This window comes from Hirundo rustica, chromosome 2 (assembly GCF_015227805.2).
Source record: "Hirundo rustica isolate bHirRus1 chromosome 2, bHirRus1.pri.v3, whole genome shotgun sequence".
NCBI lineage: Eukaryota > Metazoa > Chordata > Aves > Passeriformes > Hirundinidae > Hirundo > Hirundo rustica.
Window position 1 is genome coordinate 49351718 of NC_053451.1, and position 24336 is coordinate 49376053.

General features: G+C 38.3%; 1 protein-coding gene across 4 annotated transcripts in view; it reads left to right on the forward strand.

The window, feature by feature from the left end:
* FRY (FRY microtubule binding protein) overlaps nucleotides 1-24248 on the forward strand; it is a 183187-nt gene extending 158939 nt beyond the window's left edge. For 2 of the 4 annotated variants that reach the window (XM_058419511.1, XM_040056716.1), the window contains 9 exons: nucleotides 3347-3510; nucleotides 4340-4529; nucleotides 8746-8895; nucleotides 10404-10502; nucleotides 10941-11024; nucleotides 17033-17050; nucleotides 20445-20555; nucleotides 22041-22234; nucleotides 22784-24248. In XM_058419511.1, the coding sequence (XP_058275494.1) occupies nucleotides 3347-3510; nucleotides 4340-4529; nucleotides 8746-8895; nucleotides 10404-10502; nucleotides 10941-11024; nucleotides 17033-17050; nucleotides 20445-20555; nucleotides 22041-22234; nucleotides 22784-23042 (1269 nt within the window). In that variant the 3' untranslated portion in view covers nucleotides 23043-24248. The remainder of the gene's footprint in view (nucleotides 1-3346; nucleotides 3511-4339; nucleotides 4530-8745; nucleotides 8896-10403; nucleotides 10503-10940; nucleotides 11025-17032; nucleotides 17051-20444; nucleotides 20556-22040; nucleotides 22235-22783) is intronic. The other 2 variants (XM_058419512.1, XM_040056718.1) reach the window with 1 other exon arrangement.
* Nucleotides 24249-24336: the final 88 nt, after the last annotated feature.

Consider the following 24336-nt stretch of genomic DNA (forward strand, 5'->3'; position numbering starts at 1 on the left):
CTTACACTTTCATAAAGGGTTTGATCTGTGAAATCAAGTACATTCTGGCTTCCTCTGTCTAATGGCATAGTACAATACATTCATGCACTACTGCACTTTAATACTGTTTCCTTTCTACTTTCTTCATTAAGAGATTTCTTCGTTTATTGTTTCTTGAATATGTTGCACTACATATGTGCCAAAATAAGTTTGTGAACTGGCTACAAGTCACAACTCCAAGGCAGTATTCTTTTGCTCTTTATGCTGAATTAAAGAACAATGTGCCAGCTCATGTGGTGGGTGTATGCGTGTATTCTCTGAAATATTTTTGTATGTGGGGACCTTTTGTACAGTTGTGTGCTCTGGATTCAGTACTTGCCTTTTGGCAGACACAGAGAAATTTTAAATTCATGACCACAATATTAAACCATCCTGGGGGTGGGGAGGCAGGATTTGCGAGGACACAACAACCACGTTCAGCACAATGTGTTTCAGAGAGCTGTATCAGAAGATGAAGACAGAGCAAGGTTGGTAAATCATTATCAATACAGGGATGGTTTCTTTAATTTTCTGTTCAACAGTACTTGCTCACGAGAGATGAGGTGAATCTACTCCTTTCAGTGTCTCTCTAGAAATATAATCTGGTTTTGGAGGGTGTGTGTGAATTAGTGGCTTGATGATACTGTTGGCTTCTGTCAGTAAAGCTTCTCTGTCATGTCGAAATTGTATGACTTCTGTGAAAGAGCAGTGTATGAGACTGGGGCTGAGGAAGAATATATCTTCTGTAGTCATCGGCTTTCCTTCTTGCCCTTGCCCCCTCCAAATGCAGCCACACAGAAAACTGATACTGCTAGCTCTGCATGTTTCAGAAGTAATGGAAACTTCTGCTGAAGAGGTCATAGAAAATGAGGTTGGAACTGTGCTGAATATTGAACAAATTGTTTGTGTCAGAAACCGCTGCAGTAGGAAGAAAGGATGGGAGGAGGGAAGTGTTTGTAAGGATAGGGAACCTATCCTGTTTGAAAGAAAGGGAACTTCTCCAAACAGTGGCTGTGGAGAAGGTAAACTCATTATCATTTGTCAAAACAACTGTTGCTAGACAAGTCACCACATAACAACCATAAACAGCAGAAGTTGGCAGAATTTCAGTTCAGGAAGCAGCAGTCAGAACAGACACGTTTGCAGGTGGTAGCTGCAGCTGATCTCATACATCCAGCTGCAGTGGCTGTTGGTGTCTACATTAGGAACTGAAAATCTCAGCTTAGGAGTTCAATGTCTGTCTGGGGGTTTGGAATCTTTATTGTCAAAATCTCTTTAATGTCCCATGTGCCAATATTCATCAAAAATGAAAAGCTTTGGAATAAGTAAGTAGGTGAAGAATGTGAAATCAGAGCAGTTTCATGTGGAATTGACAGGCAAATTCAGCTGGTTTTGGTATAGGTTTGATATTGGTGTAAAATAATAGCCCAGGTTACAACTGTTACAAAGATTATTGAATTGGTAAGCACAGAATGCCTTATTGGTGGGGAGTTTTGACTCAAAGGTATTTTCTTCTAGAGTGCATACTTCTGTATTCTTACTCAAAATAATTTGGAGTCAATGTAAAGAAGAAGTTACCCAGTTTCTAGTCAGAAAACTTGAAATTTACACCTAATTAATTTTTACTTAATTTCATAACACAAAATCTCAGCTCTTTACTGTTTCTCTTTTTCTCTGAATTTTTCTTTTCAGAGAGCTGATGAGGTGTCATCAATGCAAAGAAAAATATTTTTGCTTCTTTAGCGATTTACAGAATGCTTAGTTGTTGCATCATAAGTAAAACCAAAAATATCTCAACCTTTAAATAGATACGGCAATTGAGAGAAATAGATTGATTATATAGCCTCTTCCTAGGTGTTTCAATGCCATAATCTAGATATTATTGTTAACAGCACTAAATTAGTTAAATTTATTTTCTATTAAAGATAGTGGGATAATTCTGCAAGGGTTACAAAACTTTAGATGATGCTATCTTATGTATTTTTCAAGTTACCTAAACTCACATATTTTTGGAAGTGTATTACAATCCTCCTTGAATATGCGAAGTTCACTTTTCTATTTGGCTTTTGGGGCATCAAATTAGACTCCAGTGGGTGGGAGGTGTTTGCCTCCTCTTCCTTCCTCCCTTGCTCTATCCCATCAAAATGTGTTTTCCTCCTACAAACTCTCATTTCAGTGAAGAACCTGCAGTGGTTCTTTCAAGCTAATATTTAGTATTTGAAAGTGGTTACTACTAATTACTTCTTGAATAAGCATGAAACATTTACACTTTTTACCAGGTGCTTTGGTGCCTATTCTGATAATTCAGCCATATAGCTTGCATTTCTCTTTTCAAGATGGTTTGGGCCTTGATTCATTTCATTCATCCTGAACTCAGGAATATTCCTATCTTTTGCTTAGAAAACAAAGCAAACCAAAAGATTATTCTACTGAATTTCTGATCCTGTCCCCTCTGTTACGAGTCTTGTGTAATTTTTTACAAATACAAATCCCCATAATGAATCTGTAGGATCCAGGCAGATTGATAAAACTGCAGAGGGACACTTTCCTTGTTTAATTCCACATGCCACAGATTTGCCTCCCTTTTAATTCCCTACACATGTATGTACATGCACGTGGGCATATGTGCACAAAGGTTTGAACGACCCACTGCAGTCATCCCTACAGGAACTGCTTTGGATACTATAGATGAGGCAGACAAAAGTCAAAAGATTAAAGATTAAAGCTGAAACAAAACTTGTTCAGACTGAAAATGCGAGAAAATTTGGAATGTTTCGAGAAGAAATCACGAGCTTTAGGTGCTGATAGATGAAAAAGGAAGGAAATTAATCATAATCCTTTTAATGGCCTGTTAGAATGCTTGGGTTCCTCTTGAATGTAAATGACATGCTAAAATTAATTCCCAGTTCTAAGCATGCATGTAGTCTTCCAGGCAGTGATTGTTTTCAATATATACTGAGAGGCTTTATTACAGTCTTGGACACTGTAAGGTGTTACGTGACAAGGACAGACTGACAGTAACAAGAAACCCTATTGTTTTTCCTGAAAAATTACTTCCTCACTATGTTGCCACATGCATTGGAATCTGAAATTCTTTGATAGACAAGTTCAAAAAATGCCTTAAAAATAATATTTATCCAAGACAGAATGTTGAGCAAATACAGTCTTTTTGAAGAAGTGTAAGTTGATTCATGTAATTTATTACCTGTGGCTTTATATCTGCACAATTTAACGTCAGGTGGGTTTTTTCATTAAATGCTTTCTATTTATTAGAGGAATTAACTTATTAATTTGCTGTTTTCTAAGACATCATCATTCACTCCCCTAGGCTGAAGCTGTACCTGAAGAACAAGATATAGCAGTCCATGAGGATGACCTTTCAGGATCTACAAATGAACTCCCTGGAGCATTTGAATGCAGTGATAGCCTTAGTCTGGATATGACAGAAACTGAAGAGAAAGCTGACAGGCTGGAACAGTTTGCTCTTGCTAGGTACTTTGATGCACTGTTATTCACACAAATCCTTTCACAGTGTACAACAAAATTAAAACAAGGTGGTAGTTAATGGAATGGATGTTTTAGCCACAGGAGTTATAAAATTCTCATAAGCTTGGAGCAGTGAGAAAACAATGCCCTTATTACCTGCATAATTACCACACAACTGAAAAATAAGCAAAACAAAACCAAGATTTTCATTCTAGGAAAAATAAGATACAATATTTACGTACATCTATGCAGCTAGGCGTTATGTATATAATATGCTTAACTAAAATAAGAAGAAGGATTTTTAAAGATTTGTAGTAATAGGGATATTACTTAGGTACCTGTTCAATAGATCAGGTGTGTATTCATCCTTCTGATTTCTCTTGAAAGAAAGTCTCAGTATTGTTAAAAATCCCAGCTATATGCTCTTAAGGCTGCTTGTGAGTGTGGCTGGACCCCAGTATATGATATGAAAAGGCTTAAAGATATTTTTAAATGCCATCTGGAGCTCCTTCAGATTTTGGATGCTGAGTTAGACTGCAGATAGCCTGGGGACAGGGAGAGGGAGAGAGCTTTATTCTCCTGTGAAGTTTCAGCCTTCTTCCATTAAATGATGGTACTGGAAGACAATTCAAATGTTCTGGGATGGAGGAAGATAGATGATAATGGCCTGAAGACAGGGATTCTGATTTGGAGGTTTTTCTCATTGTAGCCAACATCTTGCCAACCTTCAAAAGTAATTTGAAAATTCATGAATATTTTTAGGAAGGTGCTGTAATTGGTCCTGTGATTTTATCTCTCGTTTATAGCATGACCTTTTTCCTGTTTTCTCCTTCAGTTTTGGAGATGTTGATCGAAATGCCTCCCCTCCTCCCTCACCATTTTTTTCCGCCATCCTTGCTGCATTTCAGCCAGCAGCATGTGATGATGCAGAAGAAGCCTGGCGTAGTCACATCAACCAGCTCATGTGTGACTCTGATGGTTCCTGTGCAGTTTATACATTTCATGTGTTCTCTTCCTTGTTTAAGGTGAGAAGATAAGTTTAAGATTCAAAATCATAATTTCTGTGTGTGGCAATTAGTATTTCTTGAGAGCAGCCCCAGTAATGAACTAGTAAATATATAACCCTTGTAATTTTGCATACTGCAGAATTGCAGTACTACATTTTTCATGCAGCACTGTCTTCTGTGACCAGTTTGGTCATGAAAATGCTATGTATCTCATACTTGCAGGTTTGGAGGTAATGTTGCAAAATATGGACCCACTTCAAAGAGCATTTTCTTTGGTACTTTACAAACAGACTGCAAGAACAGTAACTGCAAGAGACAAGGAAATAACCTTATTAATCTCAAACTATTGTTAATCTGTTCTTTTATTGCAAACTCTTGAAATCTGAGCATGTCCATGTAAATGTCAGCATAATTAAATGGTTTGTACCTACTCATCTGAATAGAAATACCCAGCTGCCATCATGTGACCTTTATTCCAGAGATCGAGTCTGAAGACTAGAAGTACACTTCTCCTTTCTAAAACTGTATGCTTGCAAAGATATGAATATTGCAAAAAGATAAAAAGAGATAAAGTCAGATGTATGAGTTGTTCTAAGGAATGATTATCTAGTTTTACCTGCAATTAGCTTGAAAGCCTTTTAAAATTGTTTCTCCTGCAACTGCAGGATGTTTAGCATGCTCCAGCAGTGAAAGCAGTAGCCAGGTAACTTTCTGCAGAGTTTAAGTATCTATGAGCTCAGAGTACACAACATTTCATTAACAAGGAGTACCCTGCTAATAAATACACAATTCCAAGATCTTTTCATATGTCTGAGACTAACCTGATATGAAGGAAGCATCCGACAGTAAGAATCTCTTCTTCATCATGTTTCCTCTGTGCTCCACTGGAGTTGAATGTCTTATCTACCTGCACGTTGTCCTCCTTTAAACATTATGCCACTGTAAATACAGATGTCTTATAGGCATTCTTTTAAACACTGATAAACAACCATTTGGAAGAAAAAAAAACCCAGTGCTGACTTGAGTGTTTATTCATGATGTCAGCTTTTCTGTCTTAACCTCAGTCCTAGAGGTTATTAGACTTGTCTGAGTGTTTAGAGACTTATTTGTCCTTGATTCTCCTCTTTGGAGAGGTGAAAAGGAACTGGTGCCACTCTTCTGAAGATTAAATAAATAATACAGTGTCATGAAAAACCTAAACATTACTTGTAAAGTACCTGTTTAATTCCAAATCCTAGTGTGCACACACTTCCTTTGCTGTTGTGCTGCCCTATATTCAGAAGATACCCTACTCATTTTCCTCAGTTGATACTGGAGGAGAAAGAAAAAGGCATTAATATCAAGTCACAGTTTTTAGCTGGAGTCACTGCCATATTTTTAGTTTATAAAAATAATTTTGTTCTTCTTTTTAGTGATAAAACATAGGAGTATTGTTTTTCCTTTTTTTTTTTTTTTTTTTTTTTGTAAAATCCCAGCTTGGCTGGAATTGTATTTTGTTTGCACTATTAAACTTTACTACCCATCTGCCAACTTTGACTTTTGACCCTCATTAACAGGAAATTTCAGAAACAAGTCCGGTATCTGCTAAGCTTGCAATGCAAAGTACTGCCAAAATACTTGACTGTGAAACAAAATCTTTGTTTGGAGTAGCTTGCCAACTAAATACTTGGTGAAGTGAAAGAAGTGCATTTTCCAGGGTACCTACATTTCAGTCCTGTATCACTTTAATGGTATCTTGGATGTTTGCCCACAACACACTGAACTTGTTTAAAATTCCTGAAATTATTTAAGTACTTTTCCTGTAAACGAGTCAGAGGTCAGAGACCTCTGGATTATTTTTACTTCTGCCTCTTTGTATTCCCTCAAATTAAATGTCTTTCAGCAGATCAGACAGCTGCAAGACAAGTAGGTTTCAGATCTAGCAATTCCACAATCAAGCCTTTTTGTTACGTAAAGTCCTCTTCCAAGGGGAGGAAACATGAGGTTAAGAAGAAAACTTGCTGAGAATATAGTTTTTTATTATTTACATGGACACAAAGCACAGTGACTATATGCAGGTATATATTTATTCATAATAGGCTGACAGCTGGCATTACTATTCACAGTAATCTCGTTTCATGAAATATATACTGCATTCATACTTGCTTGATAGGTTTCAGCCCCTGTAGTCTGCACCCAGAAGGACGTAGCTGAGATGATAATTTATTAAAGAAGTGTTAGTCCATGTAATTGCAAAATAAATATATTTAGTGAAGTATTATACATAGATAGCAAAGTACAGTCACTGTTTCACACAATAATTTAAAACACTCTTCAAAACCATTATCATCTTAACTGTGGATTGATTGTTCTTTTTGTGAATATCTGAAAAAGAGAGGACTAGAGGAAGAATATCTGTTACTCTTTCTGTAGTCTGTCTCCTCTACTGCCTCAGATTGACAAACTCAATTGTTATTCCCCAGGAGGGCACTGCAGCAACTAAACGGGTTAGCCAAAGCCTTGAGGAAAGTCTGAACTTGGAGATTTTAAAACTCAGCTAGTTAAAAGCACGTCTGACATAGTCTGGGGTTAGCAACAGTCCCACTGGAAGGTTGCATCAGATGTTCTCCAGAGGTCCTTTGCAACCAACGTCTCTTGGATTCTCTTTCATAATCTGTCATTTTAAATTGCCTTCCACTTCTTTGTTCTCAGCTAGGTCTTTTCTGTTGGTTAAGCTCAAATCTAGATCTCTCTGCTTTGCCAGGAGAGTTATCAGCAACAGTTTCACAGAGACTTGGCTAAATCTTTCTTTTCAGAAGACATCACAGTAGTAAATCTCCAGTTGTCACCAAGGCCTGTGCTTCAGATGATTCTGCTAGTTGCTTATAAAAATAATCACTTACCTGGTTTGGTGGTAATGAGCGATAACCCCTTGCCTCTGACAGACTCAGAGAATCTGTACCATGTGCTGAGTGAGGTGTGTAGCACTTTGTTTCTGTGTTGAAATTAGATGGTGGAAACAGTAAGACCAGTATCACTCTGCCTGGTCCTGACTGTGCTCAGATGGGCAGTTGAGATGCTTTCGAGAGAGATTCACAAATAAGTAGTTATGAAATTGATTGGTACAGGAACTCTGACCATTTTATAAATCACTGATAGCACACAGCCTGTGTACAGCTTGAGGGCCTATTTAGCATTTAAAGGAAATCATTCAGTCCCACATCTTGCATTATCAATAAAGTCTGAAGTCAGCTCACCTGCTTTTAGGCACTTAGCTTCTATGCACCAGTGCAGGAGCAGTAACAGGCTATTTCTGTGTCTGTCATCGAGACTCGCATTTGGGAGGTGCTCCTCTCCAGTGAGGCATACTTACGGTACAGGTCCTAACCTACATTCCTCAGAGAAATTCCTTTGGTAACTTGGAATGAATCATATAAAGATGTTGCATACATTTATTTATAAAAATATTCTCATGTTGCTCCTAACTGCTGAGCGCTAGGCCTTAGTGAGATACATTTGGGCAGAGATACATTGAGAACTGATCGGTATTTATGAAGATCATTGTTTTGGTTAGTGCACATTTAACATATTATTTTTATTCATTTTTCACTATATATATTAGTCACTGAAAAGCACTAGAATGTTTCTGGAAGACTAGACAGGTTTAGGACTCAAAACATTAAAAAAATCTGCTGAGAAGAATAATTCCTGGATGCAGTGCAGTATTTCTGGAATCCTCCCAAGCAGCAGTAAAGTTTTAGTAAGAAGGTTCTTCCCACAGGGGAAAACAAAAGGTTTTTTCTGATTTTTCTCTGCTGCTGTTTGGCATTAGTATGTCCATTATATTATGTGATTAGCCACTTGACAGGAATATTCACAAGACAATGCCCGGAATGGGCAGAAAAAGTTATGTGCTGATCCAGTCTGTTAACCCTGTAGAGACAAGGAAATAAAGCTACTAGGCTTATAGGCTAGGCTAAAAGGTTTATAAAGATTGATTTGTCTAAACAGGAAAGAATGTATATCAGTAGTAGATTATGATGAACTCTGTAATTAGTTTCACAGCTGCCCAGCTGTACACTGTCTCCAGCATAATAACTCTTACTCGGTGTCCTAGAGCAGACATTCAGTTCTCCACAGGGAGACTGATTGTCTCTTTTTATGATGCGAAGAAGAACAACCATGCCATTTGTTTACAAAGGTGAGAAGCTCGTACTTGAGTAAATAATGTAATAAATTGTATTTTGCTTTCCAGAATATTCAGAAAAGATTCTGCTTCCTAACCTGTGATGCAGCTAGTTACTTGGGAGACAACTTGAGAGGAATAGGCTCCAAGTTTGTGAGGTCTTCTCAGATGTTAACATCATGTTCAGAATGTCCCACCCTCTTTGTAGATGCAGAAACAGTGAGTATATTCCTTTTAAAAGACATGTACTTCATTGCAGTGTGTTATTTTACTGGCTGTTTCACTTTTGAGCAACTCCTGAACAGATATGTCAAAAAGGAATTCTCCTATCTTACATTTTTTATCTCCTGTTCAGAAGCATATTTCCATTCATTTTCTGTATTATTTAGTTAGGTAAGTAGTGACAGATGGGCAGTGTAAAATCATAGACTCACAGAATAGTTATGATGTGTTGAGCCTGTGTGCCAAACCTCAGTATAAAACAGATGCCTACTGGACCCAGTCAGCTCCACAAATGAAGAAGAAGCATCTATTTTTTACATAGTTCAGCATGAAAGATGGTAAAGTGTGTAGTGGTTTCATTTGAGTCAGCTGTGGTGTGAACTGGATGATGCTGGCTGAAGATGAGCCAGCTGTGCCCAGGTGGCCAGTGGCATCCTGGCCTGTATATATAATAGTGTGGCCAGCAGGAGCAGGGCAGGGATTGTCCCCCTGTACTCAGCACTGCTGAGGCTACTCCTCCAATCCTGTTCTGTTCACTTCTGGGCCCCTCACTGCCAGAAGGACATTGAGGGGCTGGAACGTGTCCAGAGAAGGGAAATGGAGCTGGGGAAGGGTCTGGTGTGCAAGTCCTGTGAGGAGCAGCTGAGGGAGCTGAGGGTGTTTAGGCTGGAGAAAAGGAGGCTCAAGGGGGGACCTTATTGCTCCCTACAACTGCCTGAAAGGAGGGTGTAGCCTGGGTGGCACATGGCCTTTTCTCCCTGGCAAGCAGCAACAGGACAAGAGGCACCAGCATCAGGTTGTGCCAGAAGAGGCTCAGTTTAGATATTAAGAAAAGTTTCTTCCCTGAAAGAGTGTTAATTATTGGAACAGGATGCCCAGGGAAGCAGTAAAGTCACCATCCCTGCAAGTGTTTGAAAAGGAAGATGATGTGGCACTTTGTGGTACGGTTTAGTGCGCATGATGGTCTTTGTCAAAGGTTGGACTTGATCTTGGAAGTCTTTTTAGACCTCAGTTATTCTATAATTCTATAAATATCTATATATATATTAGGGAATGAGTGAGATGGCCCTTCCCATTGTCTTCATTCTGGCTCATGTTTATCCAGCAGCATCAGGACAGTGTGACCTCCCACACTGAAGTCTAGAGGTAGAAACTGGCCAAGTGTAATCTTGGGCCCACTGCTGTGACCGTGGAAGAACTGTGCCTTACATCATCAGAGAGCTGTGGAGAGAACTTTGTTTACTGATTCATTTTAGAGAAGTCCTCTGATAAGTCATTAAACACAAAAGACAAATTTCAATTCCACATTATCATAGGTGCAACTTTTGCTGTTGCCTTTCAGTATAGTATCTTAGTTACGTAGGTTTTTGCATAAATGTAAATGTTTTTCAGTATTAGTATATGTAAATCTAAGTATTCTTTTCCAATATCTTTCCTGTACTGTCTACCAATATTTACATTCTTTTATAGTGACATTTACAGACCCTTTGATTTCATTTCTCCAGCTGCTCTCTTGTGGCCTTCTTGAAAAGCTGAAGTTCAGTGTTCTAGAGCTGCAGGAGTACCTGGACACATACAACAACAGGAAAGAGGCAACACTCTCGGTATGCTGAATTATGCTCTTGGGCTGTGTCAGGAAACTGCACATCCACTCAGATCTGTTTAAACCAACATTCAGTAGAAAAACATGTTTCAGATACTGGATTCATTGAATGTTTGTTCCTGGACATGTGAACCAAAACCAGAAAGTAGCTATTGTATCCCTTAATATTAGAAATAATGATCTCTTTAATATCCCTGGTCTCTCTCCTATTTATTCATTCATTAATTCTCTTAGTTCATGCAATTGAAATACTAATAGAAATCAAGACTACACTTTTTAAATTACATTCAAAGCAAATTGTCACAGTCTATGGTAATAAAAAATGCAATTCCCAATTTTTATTTACATGATGTGCTATGAAACTAATATACCATTTATCTTTCTTTGAATCAAACTGTAGATCTTACTCATATTTTCTTTCATTTCTTTCTGAAAACAGTGGCTTGCGAACTGCAAAGCAACGTTTGCTGGGGGCTCACGAGATGGAGTCATTACCTGCCAGCCAGGGGACTCTGAAGAGAAGGTAATGAATGGCCAGTATTATTTCTCTCCCATAAGGTGACATATGTGTGATATATTTTGTTCTTGAGCCCACAAGAGTCTGCTCTGCTTCCTCCTTGATTCTCTGCTGGGCTTGGGCATAATCCAGTTTTCACTTTAGGCTTGAAGCTATTGTTGTTGCCTCAGTCCTGGCCACAGGAAATGGGGAGTATTCACGGGAGGTACTTCTGATGTCCTGCTGCAAAGAAGCAGAGCTGACCCTGTGCTCTCCCTTTCAGAAAGACATTGCAGCAGCAGTTTTCCACAGTGTCTCTGAAAATCATTCCTGCTGTACTCTCCTTCCATGTTACTCCTATTTTATCATCGGCTGTTACAGACTCTCTCTGCCCAACAGCAAAAATTGCCTGGTTGAAATACATTTAGATCGGTAATTACAAAACAATGACTGTAAAATGGCCAGCAAAATGATTTATGCTGTAGACAAGTATTTAGAGCTAAGGCAAAATATCTCTATCAATTTTTAACAAAAAGTCCATACACACATATATATTTATCTGTTTGTTCACATTTCTTGATTCCAGTTAAGGAATCAAATTTTCAGATATCAATACCATGAGAAGTTAATAGTGTTATTTGACATACTAAGTATATGTTATTTGATATACTAAGTATAGGAAACAGATGATATCTTGGTGATGTATAATGAGTTAAGGAATGTTATTTTGTTGGGCTGTTTCCTTTCAGAAGACAGACAGTGGAGGAATGGGAAAAAGAGGGGGCTGGACAGAATTAGCCAAAATTGGGAAGCGAGCAAACAGCATGTAGAAAAAAGTGACATTTCCTCCTCCCACGTATTGTAACTTATAAAAGATAATTGTGATTATTCAGAACACAGACTTGCCTGTTGTAACCATTATTTTCAAATATCTTGTTTTATTCTTATGTTGGTTTCAGTTTGTCCGTCTTCTCCTCCGAGTCACTTTATTCTCTTCTGTCTTTATCTTAACCTCTGTTAAGAGGTTAAGATAAATACATCCCTATGTATTTGGCTTCTTGTCTTTGAATTCCCTTGGTTTTTTATGTCATTTTCCAAGAATCCCAAATCCTAGCCACCCCTGCATTTTGGCTTCCTTGACCTTATTAGCAAATCTGATTTTCTAATAAATCCTCTGGCTGCAATCACAGGTGGTGAGAAAACTGATAAATCTTCCCCCACCTAGCACTGGCACCAGCAAAAGTTTGGCACTTTGCAGGACATTTAAGTAAGATACTGTCTCTTCTGTAGTTGTGATGGTGTGCAGGGAAGTTACAAATGAGCTATTCTCAAGTCTAAAAAAAGAGACCTGGAATCCATACCAGTGCCTCTCCTGTGAGAGGGAGGTGGAGTAAAGGGCACTGCTGGGATGTGCGTGGGCATTCTGTTCCCTCTGATGCACAAACACCCTGAACAGTGACTTCAGACTGTAGTTTTACGTACCTTGCTGTAGACAGCTTAGTTTATCCTCTTCATCTCTCTTTTGGAAATGCATAGAATGGGATGGAGAATGACACACCTTGCTGATGAACTGCATGGTTTCCTTTTTGAAAAAGTAAAGAAATTACGCTAAGGAGAAGGAATAACCTGTGAACTGAGCTCATATAGCTAGCCTAAACACATCTAAATGTCAGTAAATGTCATGTTCCACTTGTGTGGGTTTCTACAGCTAGGTGTTCTGTTTTGGAATTAAATGTGTGTTTAGTGAAGCCACGGTTGGTATTTATACACCGTATCAGACAGACTGAAAAGAGGGGTTTCTCATTCCTTCAGGAGTCCCTGGTTTCTCCCCAGCATTATTCATTCAGGCCAAAATGCATTATTCCTTGGAAGTTGACAGGATGAAGAGGCATATTTCTTTTCTTCCCCTTTCATTCACCTCAATTGGAGCAGCTTTTCCCAAAGGAACAATAACAATCTCTTTATTCAGTGAAAGTGTAATGGGAGGAAGAGACCAGGGAAACTGAGGAAATGCAATTAGGAAGGGACAAGAAAGAATTACTCCTAGACTGGCAAGTTTTGTTTTCTTATCTTTCCTCTCCACTTCTCCCTCAACATGAAAGGCTAAAGAATCTAGTAATTGTTGGGGGGAAAAATTATGTCTTACAGTGACAGTCACAAGGGAACCTGACCAAACTCTTAAACTCATTGAGGTTTAGTCTAGGGCCCGAAATCCTGCTGAAAACTTCTGTCCTAAAAAAAAAATTGTTCAGCCGAGTACAAAACCAAGCTACTCCTGGAAAAGGTTCAGAATTAGTTGTATGGAAGAAAAAGCAACAGCTTGTTCTACAGACGGCAGAAATCTTCGATTCTTAGAACTCCCCACCTGGTAAAAAGCTTGAGGGGAAAACAGACGCCTTTACAGATGAGACAGATGTGAGATAAATTCAGCATTGTCACAAGTGGTTGCATCACAAATGCCTCCTGATGCTGGTAACTAATTTGGGACAGTTTCTCTAATCAGATCTTATTTCAAAATAATTGCACATGATTTGTTGGCTATTGTTACTGTTACTGAAAATGGGCAAAGGCAAAAATTGCTTATTCTGACATTAAAGAAGCTTGAAATAGAAGTTGTTTAGGTCAGCTGCTCGAGCTAGCAACTTTTCTGAAATCGGGTAAAAGCTTCATGTCCCAGAATGTCTTTCCCCTGCATTATTATTGCAACAGATTACTTGATTTGGATATGTGTGATTTGTAAGCTTTGATTCTACTCTGAGCACCAGAGTCTCAATGACATAGGAGTCAATTTATAGACGAAAGATAATTGCACATGCCATTGTGCTGTCTGTCTGGGTGTTAGTCTTAGATGAGTACAGCTGTCAGTACATTCTTCAGCCTTATTAGGAAGGAGTTGTTTTTAATCTAATCAAAGACTGTGTTGGTTTGTTTCTTTGTTTGTTCTTCTGGAAAAACTGTGTTTGGAGGATCCTCTTTTTCTTGTCAATTAACACCGCTGATTCAAATAAGCATTTATTTCCCAGTGAGACATTCAGTTTACTCTGTAAGTCCAAAGTCAGTGTATGCCTTTCCCAAACATTCCTCACCACAAGCTGCTAATGGATGTTGACTTTGCAAACTCAAAGTGTTAATGGATATTTAAAACATGCTGTACCCCAGAAAAATTTGCCCTCCAAAATCACAATATACCTGTTGCTGTGAGTTTCCCTGTGGCTAAAGGTACAATGACTCTAGGCTACTAATAACGCTGGAGGTTTATCCATGACCACAGTCATCTGGAGCTCAGGTGAGATAGAGTGAAGCTCAAGGCACAGTGAGACCACTGTTAAGCCAGAAATCCTTAATAGTCAATTATCTCACTGTTGTTTGACAGATCCGTGGCTCAACAATGAGGTAAAATTGGCTCAGGTAGGAAGCTTTTCTAAAGGAGGAACACAGCTGTGTGTAGATTTCCACACACAGAATAGTTTCTACTAACCTTCAAGACCAGTGGATATTCAAGAATGCACAGCATATGCTGTTCTCTGTACCTCTGGTATATGTACAGGTTTGTGTATATACTCAGCTTCCTAGATCATGGAAAAAGGTTCTGTCTGTTGACATGTTAAGACAAATAGAATACCTTAGTAAAATGCACTTGCATTTAATAAACCCTTGCATGCAGTGGTTATTTTGTTATGCTGGGACTCTCCTGTGTCAGTAAATGACTGAAAACTGAATTGTGTAACTATCATCTCTTTTCAGTATATAAAAACTATTCCTTAAAAAAATCAAGAAAATCTGAGATCTAAAAATTAGTGCCTTGCTGTCTTCCTGGTCTGCTAACAGTACAGAACAGTAATTCTAGGAATAAAAAACTAAATCAAAGTGTTGCTGCTAGAGAGCGTGTCCTTCTTAGAAGCTGCATTTACTGGCTGCTTAAAGAATTGTGCAAATGATGCAAGTACTCTAAACATTTGGTATTTTCAGCTGTCAAAACCACTGATTGTGTAGTGTCTATCAACTAATCTAAAACACTTCCCTTACTCTAGGTATTAAACCAGAAATTAAAAAGTGTGACGGCCGTGATCATTCCACCTGAGCCCTTGCTGCTGCAGAATAAAAGAAATATCACCAAAGCCAGAAATTAATCTCTTTTCAACTTCCAAGGAATCTTTCATTTTATGCTGAAAGAGAGAGGAAGTTAAAATCATGATATTGGAGCTGAGCATCAGTGGCTCAGGGAAATTCTGTATCCAGTATGTTTTCTTCCAGTGAAGAAGGGTTTTTCATGTAACGTGAAACCCCTTCCTCACCCTTTTTTTTTTTTCTTTTTTTTTTTTCCATTTTTTTTATTTTTTATTTTTTCTTTTTTTTCTTTTTTTTTTCTTTTTGGGCTTGCCCTGGTTTTGGAAGCAGTACAGAGGAGACAGTGTACTTTCTTTTTTTCTGGCAAACGAGACCATGGAATTCACTTACTTGCTGCTTCCGCCTCCCTCTTCCCCCCTTCTTTAAAGTAAATTCCATGGCAAATAAGAAATTATCTATGGATTCCAGTACTTCTGAAAGTCTGAGTGAAACTTGGTGGCATGCAAAACTTCAGAGTAGCTTAAGAGAGACAATAAGATTTGAAAAACACAAGCCAGCACACCTGTGAGTTTACTGGAGCACAGTGATCTGTCTACTCTTGTCCTCCTCTTATCTTGAATTTAGCTTTATATAGCTTCATTTATGTGAACTGCATGGAAGCCAAGATATAGAGAGGGTTTTTTTGAGGAGTACTAAAGAGAAGAAGAAACTATTCAAGCAATGTTAAAGGAAAAAAATTAAGCATCACAAGAGCTTAAAGCTTAGTTTGCCATGGTTTTATAGAACAGTAGTGCAAGGTTTGGGGCAACACTTTTCATTGATGTATTTTAATAGTAAGGTAAATATAAAGAAAACAGACTGAAATACTGTGTTAGGCTCACCAAAGTTAATATTATTTCACATTTCTGTATTTTCTGCCTTTGTATTAATGGTAAGGTAAATAATAAGAATTCCATATGCTTATTAACACTGTGTGCATATGCAACTGACATCAGGCTATAACTGGGCAGATGTGGTTGTGTTTGTTACTTAAAGCATTTACATGATGCCTCTCCTCATGTAAAATGTAATGAGATTGTAATATTTATAAAATAAGAAAAGCTGCATTAAGTGAACACAGAGTGCAAACGTTAGTTCTTGGCAAAGAAAAGAGGAACGCTTATGTTTCGAAGAGAGCACCTAGTCCCCCAGTCTTTGAAATGCTAATGTTAAGTCAATTAGAATTTTTATTATTATTGCAAAAGGACTTACACTGACATTTTAATAGCTTCAGAATTGTAAACCAGTGAATCATTACTGGTGAGAGGAAGGGATATAAAGCTGTCTCAACATGTGGCTTTGCCATGTAGTTAAACAAAACTGGCATTTCCATGCAATTTTTTTTCTTTATGATAGTCATAACTTGAAAGTTATATGCAAGATGTTTCCATTGTAATGTGCCAAGTAATAAGCCCAGCAGCCATAAAATTTATCCTGCCAATTTCATTAGATATATTTGTCATAAAACAGAAGTATTTTAAAGCAAGAAAATATTTAGAAATAGCGAAGTTCAGTTTTATTCATCACTTGAAAATCCTCCCTAATTTTTTTAGTACTTTGCAATATGAGCTCTTTTTAATAAGAAAGAAACCAAATTTAAATAAAAGTATTATTTTAAGAGTTTTCTAACGCTATTTCACTGTAAGTTCTTGAGCTACTGGGTGGGATAAATCTAAACTAATAAATCTGAAGATCTAACTGAAGATATTTTGACTGGAATTTACCATTAGAATTAAAGCTTGATTTTATTAAGAATGCTGTGCATGTTGAATGTGATATTCCAACCAATTATCAGGTTGAGGCAAGCATTGCTAATACTGCTGACAAGTTATGCTATTACAAATGGGCTGTGCTTCCTGTTGCATGCATTACACTGACACTATACTTTCTTTCCTTTCCTTTTCTCCTGTGCCATGCTTGCTGTGTAGCAAATGGAATCTCTTGCAGTAAGTTGAATTCTTTCATATTTTTTGTCCATCTGTGGATGGGCTAATACACCCCAGTTCTACTGTTTTACTTCTGAGCATGTTTTCTTTTTTTGTTACAATTTTCCTATCCAATACGTGGTTCTAAATACAGTGACTAAAATAATTTACTAACGTGTGTTTTATGAAATCAAAAAATACTATGCCAAAATTTTGACATTCGTTTGCTGTTTCAAGTGGTCATTTATATACATTTTTACGAATCAAGCTTTTGAATTGATGTTATATGCTGGGGCAGGAAACGTTTCTTACATTTTAAAATTAATAGTCTTCCATTTGTCCTAGTGAAAAACTACAATTTTTAGTTGGCAGTTACATTTCAAATGGATTTTGTGTATATGTTGATGAACAGTTTCACCACTATTGGTTGCTAATACTTGGGAAGAACAAAACTTGAGTCGCTTGACACAGTAACTAAATACTGAGAGTTAAACTAGAACCATTAGTTTGACCTCGGTTTGTTTTCATTCAGGTTAGCAGCCAGAAGGGTGAAACTGAATTATTGTTCTCCAAGGACTAAAAAAATCCAGTGTCACATGCCAAGCTATCATGAGATTTTTTTTTTTTTTAACGATGTTATGCTTGTTTTCAATTAATTATTAACTCCCTGACAGCTCCAACTATATGTGTATGTAACTGCATTGTAGTGTTGCCAGGTCTCCAAAATTTGAAGAGGGTGAATATGATCCTTGCTGGGGATCACTCGGGTGGCCACCAGCCAGCCCCTGACGTGCCCGAGCATGGTTTGAGAGAAGACAGGCCAGAGACATCTCCAGGAGGCTGTGTCTGAACAGTCGGTCTTTATGTTGGGAAGAGAATGGTTAGCCACACAATCTCAAATTTGGCAGTGCTCCGTGCCCTTGGTTACAGAGAACAGCCCCTGGGCAGGTTTATTTCACTGGCAGTGTTCCTTATGCCCGTTGTTCTGATAGGCTTTGTCCCTGTCCACAAGTCAGTTCTGCCCTAGCACCTCTGCTCCCCACCATGGATCTGCTGGGCTGCCTTCCTGCATTTGTGGGTCTTTGCTGTCATATCCAGTCTGGTGGGATCATAGAATGGTTTGAGTTGGAAGGTGCCTTGAAGATCATACAGTTCCAATCCCCCTGCCGTAGGCAGAGACACCTTCCACTACACCAGGTTGCTGAAAACCTCATCCACCCTGGTCTTGAATACTTACAGGAGCAGGGCATCCACAGCTTCTCTAGACAACCTATTCCAGTGTCTCACTACCCTCCACGTAAAGAAATTCCTCCTAACATCTTATCTAAATCTCTCCTCTTTTTGTTTAAAGCTATTGCTCCTTGTCCTACCACGATCTGCCTTTGTAAAAAGTTGCTCTCCAAGATTTTTATATGCCCCTTCAAGTACTGGAAAATCTTCCTGGATCCTTCTCTTCTCCAGGCTAAACCCTGCCAGCCTCCCTTCACAGGAGAGGTGCTCCTGGTGCTGCCCAGGATGTGGTTTGTCTTCCAGGCTGTGAGCACACACTGCTGGCTTGTGTTCAGCTCTTCATCTACGAGAACTCCACAGGGCTGCTCTCAATGAATTCCTCTCCCAGTCCGTGCTCATGGGCCCACTTCTCAAGTTTATCCATGTCCCCCTGGATGGCATCCCATCCTTCTGTGTCATCTGCAAACCTGCTGAAGGACTCCTCTTGGCTGAAATTCCTCTTTTCCATTTGGGACAGGAGCACTCCAGTGCTGCCCACCAGGAACAGACATTAAACATAACAATGCAGATACCAGATCCAGAATGGCACAGAGCTCAGACCGGGCAAATTTACAGCGCTGAGCTCTGCTGCTGTGGTGGTGCTGAGGTGTGAGCAGCCCTGTGTGCCTGGCCTTCTGCAGCTCAGCCTCTGCTAGACCGACACCTGCTGGCTTGGCGCCATCCTCCTGCTCCCACTTTCCTCCATAAGCCCCTTTGGCAGGAGATTCGCTCTGCCTCATTTTGGCAGTGCGCTTGGTTGTCTGTTCGTAGATGGGTAGTTGGTGTCCACCTCAGCCTGATGAACAAAGATGAAATTTGCTTTTGGCCTTATCCCCTCAGCCTTGTGAGGATGGTACAGAAATTTGGGGAACTGGAACACCAAACTGTTGTTCTAATTTCGGCTTGTTAATAAAAAACGTGGCACTTAAATGTTGAACCCTATGTAAATAAAACTCTTCAGTCAAATTAACATTTATAATGTATTTTCTGTTAGTGTTTGTGCTGACACTTGCACAGTCCCAAATTCAGCAAAGAGCTGCAGCACGTGCTGGTAACCAAGTATGTATGAGGTACTTTAAAGAAGAAAACATGAATAGCTTCTTCTTTTCTGCTAGTTTTGGCATGAAGCTCTGCTTTAGTTCCTCCAAGCAGATGGAAATATCACTGAGCCCACCCTTGGTCACGGTGTCTGTCACAGTAGGCAAATCAAATTCGGTTGGAAGTCTGTAAGGCTTTCCTGCCAAAGGGTCGGTACAAGGTCAGGATTTGTACCTGCAGGATTTTCACTTTTTATGTAATTAGCTGAAGATTAAGTCTTCCTCCCTTTTTCACCATAACCCAGGCATGGAACACAGGATCCCCCTCCTGTTAGACACAAGAATACCAGGAACTGTAAGCATGTTAACCGAACCTCTCTGGCAGCTGTGCCCATCACCCATTATTTCAGTGTGTCTGACATCTTTTATGTCATGCTGCACTTCACATTGGAAGAAACAAGTGAATATTCATAGAGCAGTATCTACTTAATCTGGGAGAATACTTCATAGAAGCCAAATTCTACGCCCTCTTACACATTAAACTCCATCCATCTGTTGTATAGTTTCTTTAAGACAGTGGAAAATCCATGAGCAGTGTTTTAAGTTCCAGGGCTGGCATTTCCTCCTTCTCACTCCTACATGGATTTATCCCCTCTGTTTCCTTTTCCTCAGAGGAGCAGGCAGGAGCTCTGACCATCTTGGACAACTATTTCACAGCTTCTCTCTTAGATTTCCATCCCTTAGAAGATGTCTTTGACCATATCTGAAATTTGGGAGTTTCATGTTCTGTGCAGGAAAGTCACTTCCCCCATATTCGCTTTCCTGCTGCAAACTGGAGACAGTGAAGCTAACCAAAACAGAATGGTTTGAGGCTGCTGCTGACATGTGATACGTGAGAGCTAGCCATCATGGTTTTATTTTCAATGTCATATATGACTTAGCTGCAGAAGAAAAATCATTACTTATTTTCTGAAATGGTATATGATCATACTTCAGTAAAATAATGGTTTTGAGAACAAACTATCTCGATGTGTTTTGTTAGTTACCAAAAATTATCTAAACTCACTAATATTTATTAATTATTTCTTCTCTTACAAATCTTTCCGTAGCAATTGGAACTCTGTCAGAGATTGTATAAACTGCACTTCCAGCTGCTGTTGCTTTTTCAGTCCTACTGTAAACTTATTGGACAAGTGCACGAAGTGAGTTCCATGCCAGAGGTATGTAACAAACTGCAAAGTCCTATACTGAAAATTCCACCTTGTTTTCCTGTTCTTATTTTTTCTTTCTATGGACTTAACAACAAGGATGGCACTATTTCACCCTATTAATCTGCAACCTATAATCTACATAATCAACTAAATACCTTAATGTCCTGTATTTTCAATTCTGTAATATTTACAAGCCTTTTTCTTTAAATATTTTTGACATGGCACGCTCTCGCTTTTGACCCAAACAGCTTTTTGTTTTCAGATAAATCCACATATCTTATTTAAAAAAAAAAAATCACAAGAACAGTACTGTTAGTCAAGTTTATTTTCAATAGCTGCTTAAAATACTTTATAATACTTTGAAACGTCTTTGAGTTGATTACTTTAAGCTGAATGATTATCATTTAAGGAAACATATAACTTACCATTTCATGTGTATTTTTCTCCTGGTAAGGAGAAAAATGTATCTATTTAAAACTATTGAGGAGTAGAAGCTGTTGTACTCTGCTTTGTAAAATAAAATTTGAAGCTATTACATGTATTTTGCGACATATTCTAGTAGTTTAGAGATGGTCTATAAACAGAAATTGTTTTATCAGATGTGCTGTTGGAGTAAAAAGAGTTTGAATATTTATTGTATCTTAGGGATACAATAAATTTTATGTTGTGAAGGAATGTGACTCACATTGTGAACTGGGCTGTTCACTTTTAAGAGAAGACAGGACAATAGGCATCTACTACTAGTAGAGCTTTTAGAAATACTTTGTTCTTTGTAATTGATTTCCGTAAGTGTATTTCACAGTTATGACTTTGTTAAATTGTTACAAATAATGCAGCCTGTAGAACTGGGAAACAATTGTACAAAGAATAGCTATTTCACTGTAACATTTGCATATTTTGCTGGAGCCATAAGCTATTACTTGAAGGAAATTCCATTGTTAGTTCATGTGCAGTGGTTATTTTTAGCATGTAGAAGCATGAAAAAGCAGATCCTTGGAAATTATTAACTTACTGATTACTCATGAATCTTGTGCCATATTAACTTTTCAGCCTGAGAAAGGGCAATACAATTCCTGTCCATCTGTTAATCATGTCAAATGGTGCATGTGTTTTGTAAATAAATAATCAACATCTTGCTAGGAGAAGTACGTGTTTTCTTCAGATCTTCCACTATGATGTGAAGAAAGTAGCAAGGGTGAAAAATAAAAGCTTGTTTAGATATGCTCCTGCATTTTAGCAAGCCAAAACTACCTCATAATATTAAAGGATGCATAAAAGGGAAAGAAAAAAACAAACAAACAACAAAAAAACAACCCTATAGTTTGCTTTTTCTCTATATTGTACAGAGATCAAGAAATGTCCTTGTATTAAATTGGGGTCTTTTCCATAATATGTACGTCCAGTGTACTAGAAAGGACAAACTTGAAGTACCTACTCCATATATGGCTTATGGAGAACGAAAATACCCATCTCTCATTTTTCTCCTTGGAACAGCTGTTAAATATGTCAAGAGAACTGAGTGAGCTGAAGAAAAATCTGAAGGATGCTACTGCTGCAATCGCAGCTGAGCCCCTGACAACAGAATCTGAGCCCACATTCAACTCTACTGAAGCAGCTATTCAGTCCATGCTGGAGTGTTTGAAAAATAATGAACTTGTTAAAGCTGTCAGACAAATAAGAGAATGCAGGCAAGTTTTGCTACACGGTTCATATTAGACTTTCATGTTATTAGAAAAGTATGCATTTATTATCTTCTTAACGAAATGTAATGCACAGGATCAGCATAATTAATTAATTGTTTCAACGAGGTACATGGGGGCATTGATACTGACTTCTGGAGAGGTGTACCACAAGTAACTATTGAACATATGCTTGCAACAATTAAGATGCTTAATTACATTCTGTAGGTCAAAAGTCCTGTAAGGCTCTTTTTATTGAGTTAATTCCTTACAGGCGTATGTCATTGGCGTGAGCTAACAATCTGCCCGGTTTCACTTACACCTATTTGAATGAGGTTTCTTAAGGTAGTTTTTAGATAATGGAAATTACACTTTTATGTGTATTTAGTGCCTGATACCAGAATATGAGGAACAAATGAGTGATGTAAAACAGTGAGTTGCTTTAGGCTTACAATCATGTGCAAGTCTGTTCTTCTTTTAAAGATCTCTGTCACGCAGCTTCTGTCTCTGCTAATAAACCCATAATTAAATGCCTATTCTTTTCCTGTTTCATTGCAGGATTTTGTGGCCCAATGATATCTTTGGAAGCAGCTCTGATGATGAAGTCCAGACACTACTGAATATTTACTTCCGCCACCAAACCCTGGGTCAGACAGGCACCTATGCACTGGTAGGCTCCAACCAGAGCCTGACTGAAATCTGCACCAAACTAATGGAACTGAACATAGAGATCCGCGACATGATTCGCAGAGCTCAGAGCTACCGCGTCATCAATACCTTTCTTCCAGACTCCAGCGTTTCCGGCACAAGTCTCTGACAGGACCCTTGGGCCCCCTTTCAAGCTGGGAGTGCTGCCCTGTGGGAGTGAGGTGGCTCGATGTCTTCTCAGCCTTACAAAGGTTTGGTCAAACTGTACTCACTCTTGTTACACTTAGGATTTCCTCTAAAAAGCGATGGGCTGAACTTCAAACACGTAGCAATACTGTAAGGACAGAGGTAGCGTAGAGAGCCTGGGACAGCATCCTTTGTTCTGTGTTGCACAAAACCCAGTTAGCATTTCACTGAGCAACTGCAACTCACTACTGAAGAAGTAACTTCCATTGCATACCAAAGCCTACTACACTGAACAATACTTCCTTTATAGCAAATTAATTTTCGGTTGGCAAAAGTGCAATGTTTCCTTCACAAAATATTATTTTTTTGTTAAAAAAACACAAATCTTGTACATTTTTTTTCTTTTTTATTTTATTTAGTTGAGTGAAAGATGGGCAGAATGAAGCTGGCCACAGAATCTCACAAACGTGTTGGTCAAAAGCTGAGAGCCTGTGTGTATGAAACAAACTGTAAACAGACTATAATTTAATGTACACTGTAATTTGAATATGATTACTGTATCTTAAAACAATGAGCTGCTATGAAGTACATTTCCTAATGTTACTAGGCTACTGTCTCTGAAGGTACTGGATCATATTGCAGAGGTCTGTTCTTAGGCCGCCCCCCAAGGATCATGAAAGGTCTTGATAGATTTTTTTTTTTTTTTTAATTAAGGACCTTGGCTGCTTTTTACTAGAGGTTGCTTTTATGAATATATTTATACTATTATTAAAGGATGGTTGATCTAATTTAACTTGCTGTTTTGTAGGAGAAAGTCCCATCACAGAGTCAAATCTTTTGAACTGTTAAGCATGCATATTTTTATTTAATATGAATTTTGAGTATAAAAAGTAAAAAAATGTTAACATGAAATGCAAGTTCTCATGTTAATTTTCTTCAGAGATGTCTTATTTTATTTGTAATGTATATACAAGTCATACCTTAAATGGGTTTTTCTTACATTTAACTGCTGTCCAGTGTTAAATGTATGCATGTAAATCTGTTGCACATCTGAAACACTTTTATTCTGACAACTATGTAACTTATTCACGCTGTAAATACACTTAACGGTTTTTGTGAAGTAACTTCAAAATTTGGATTAGTACATCCATTTAACTAAAGTATAAAAGTCATATATAGTCACAACACAGTAGATGCTTGTTGTGAAAATTGTGTTCTTGTCTGAATCAGTAGTGTTGCACAGGGTCTCTGTCATCAGCAGCCCCCCAGAAGATACT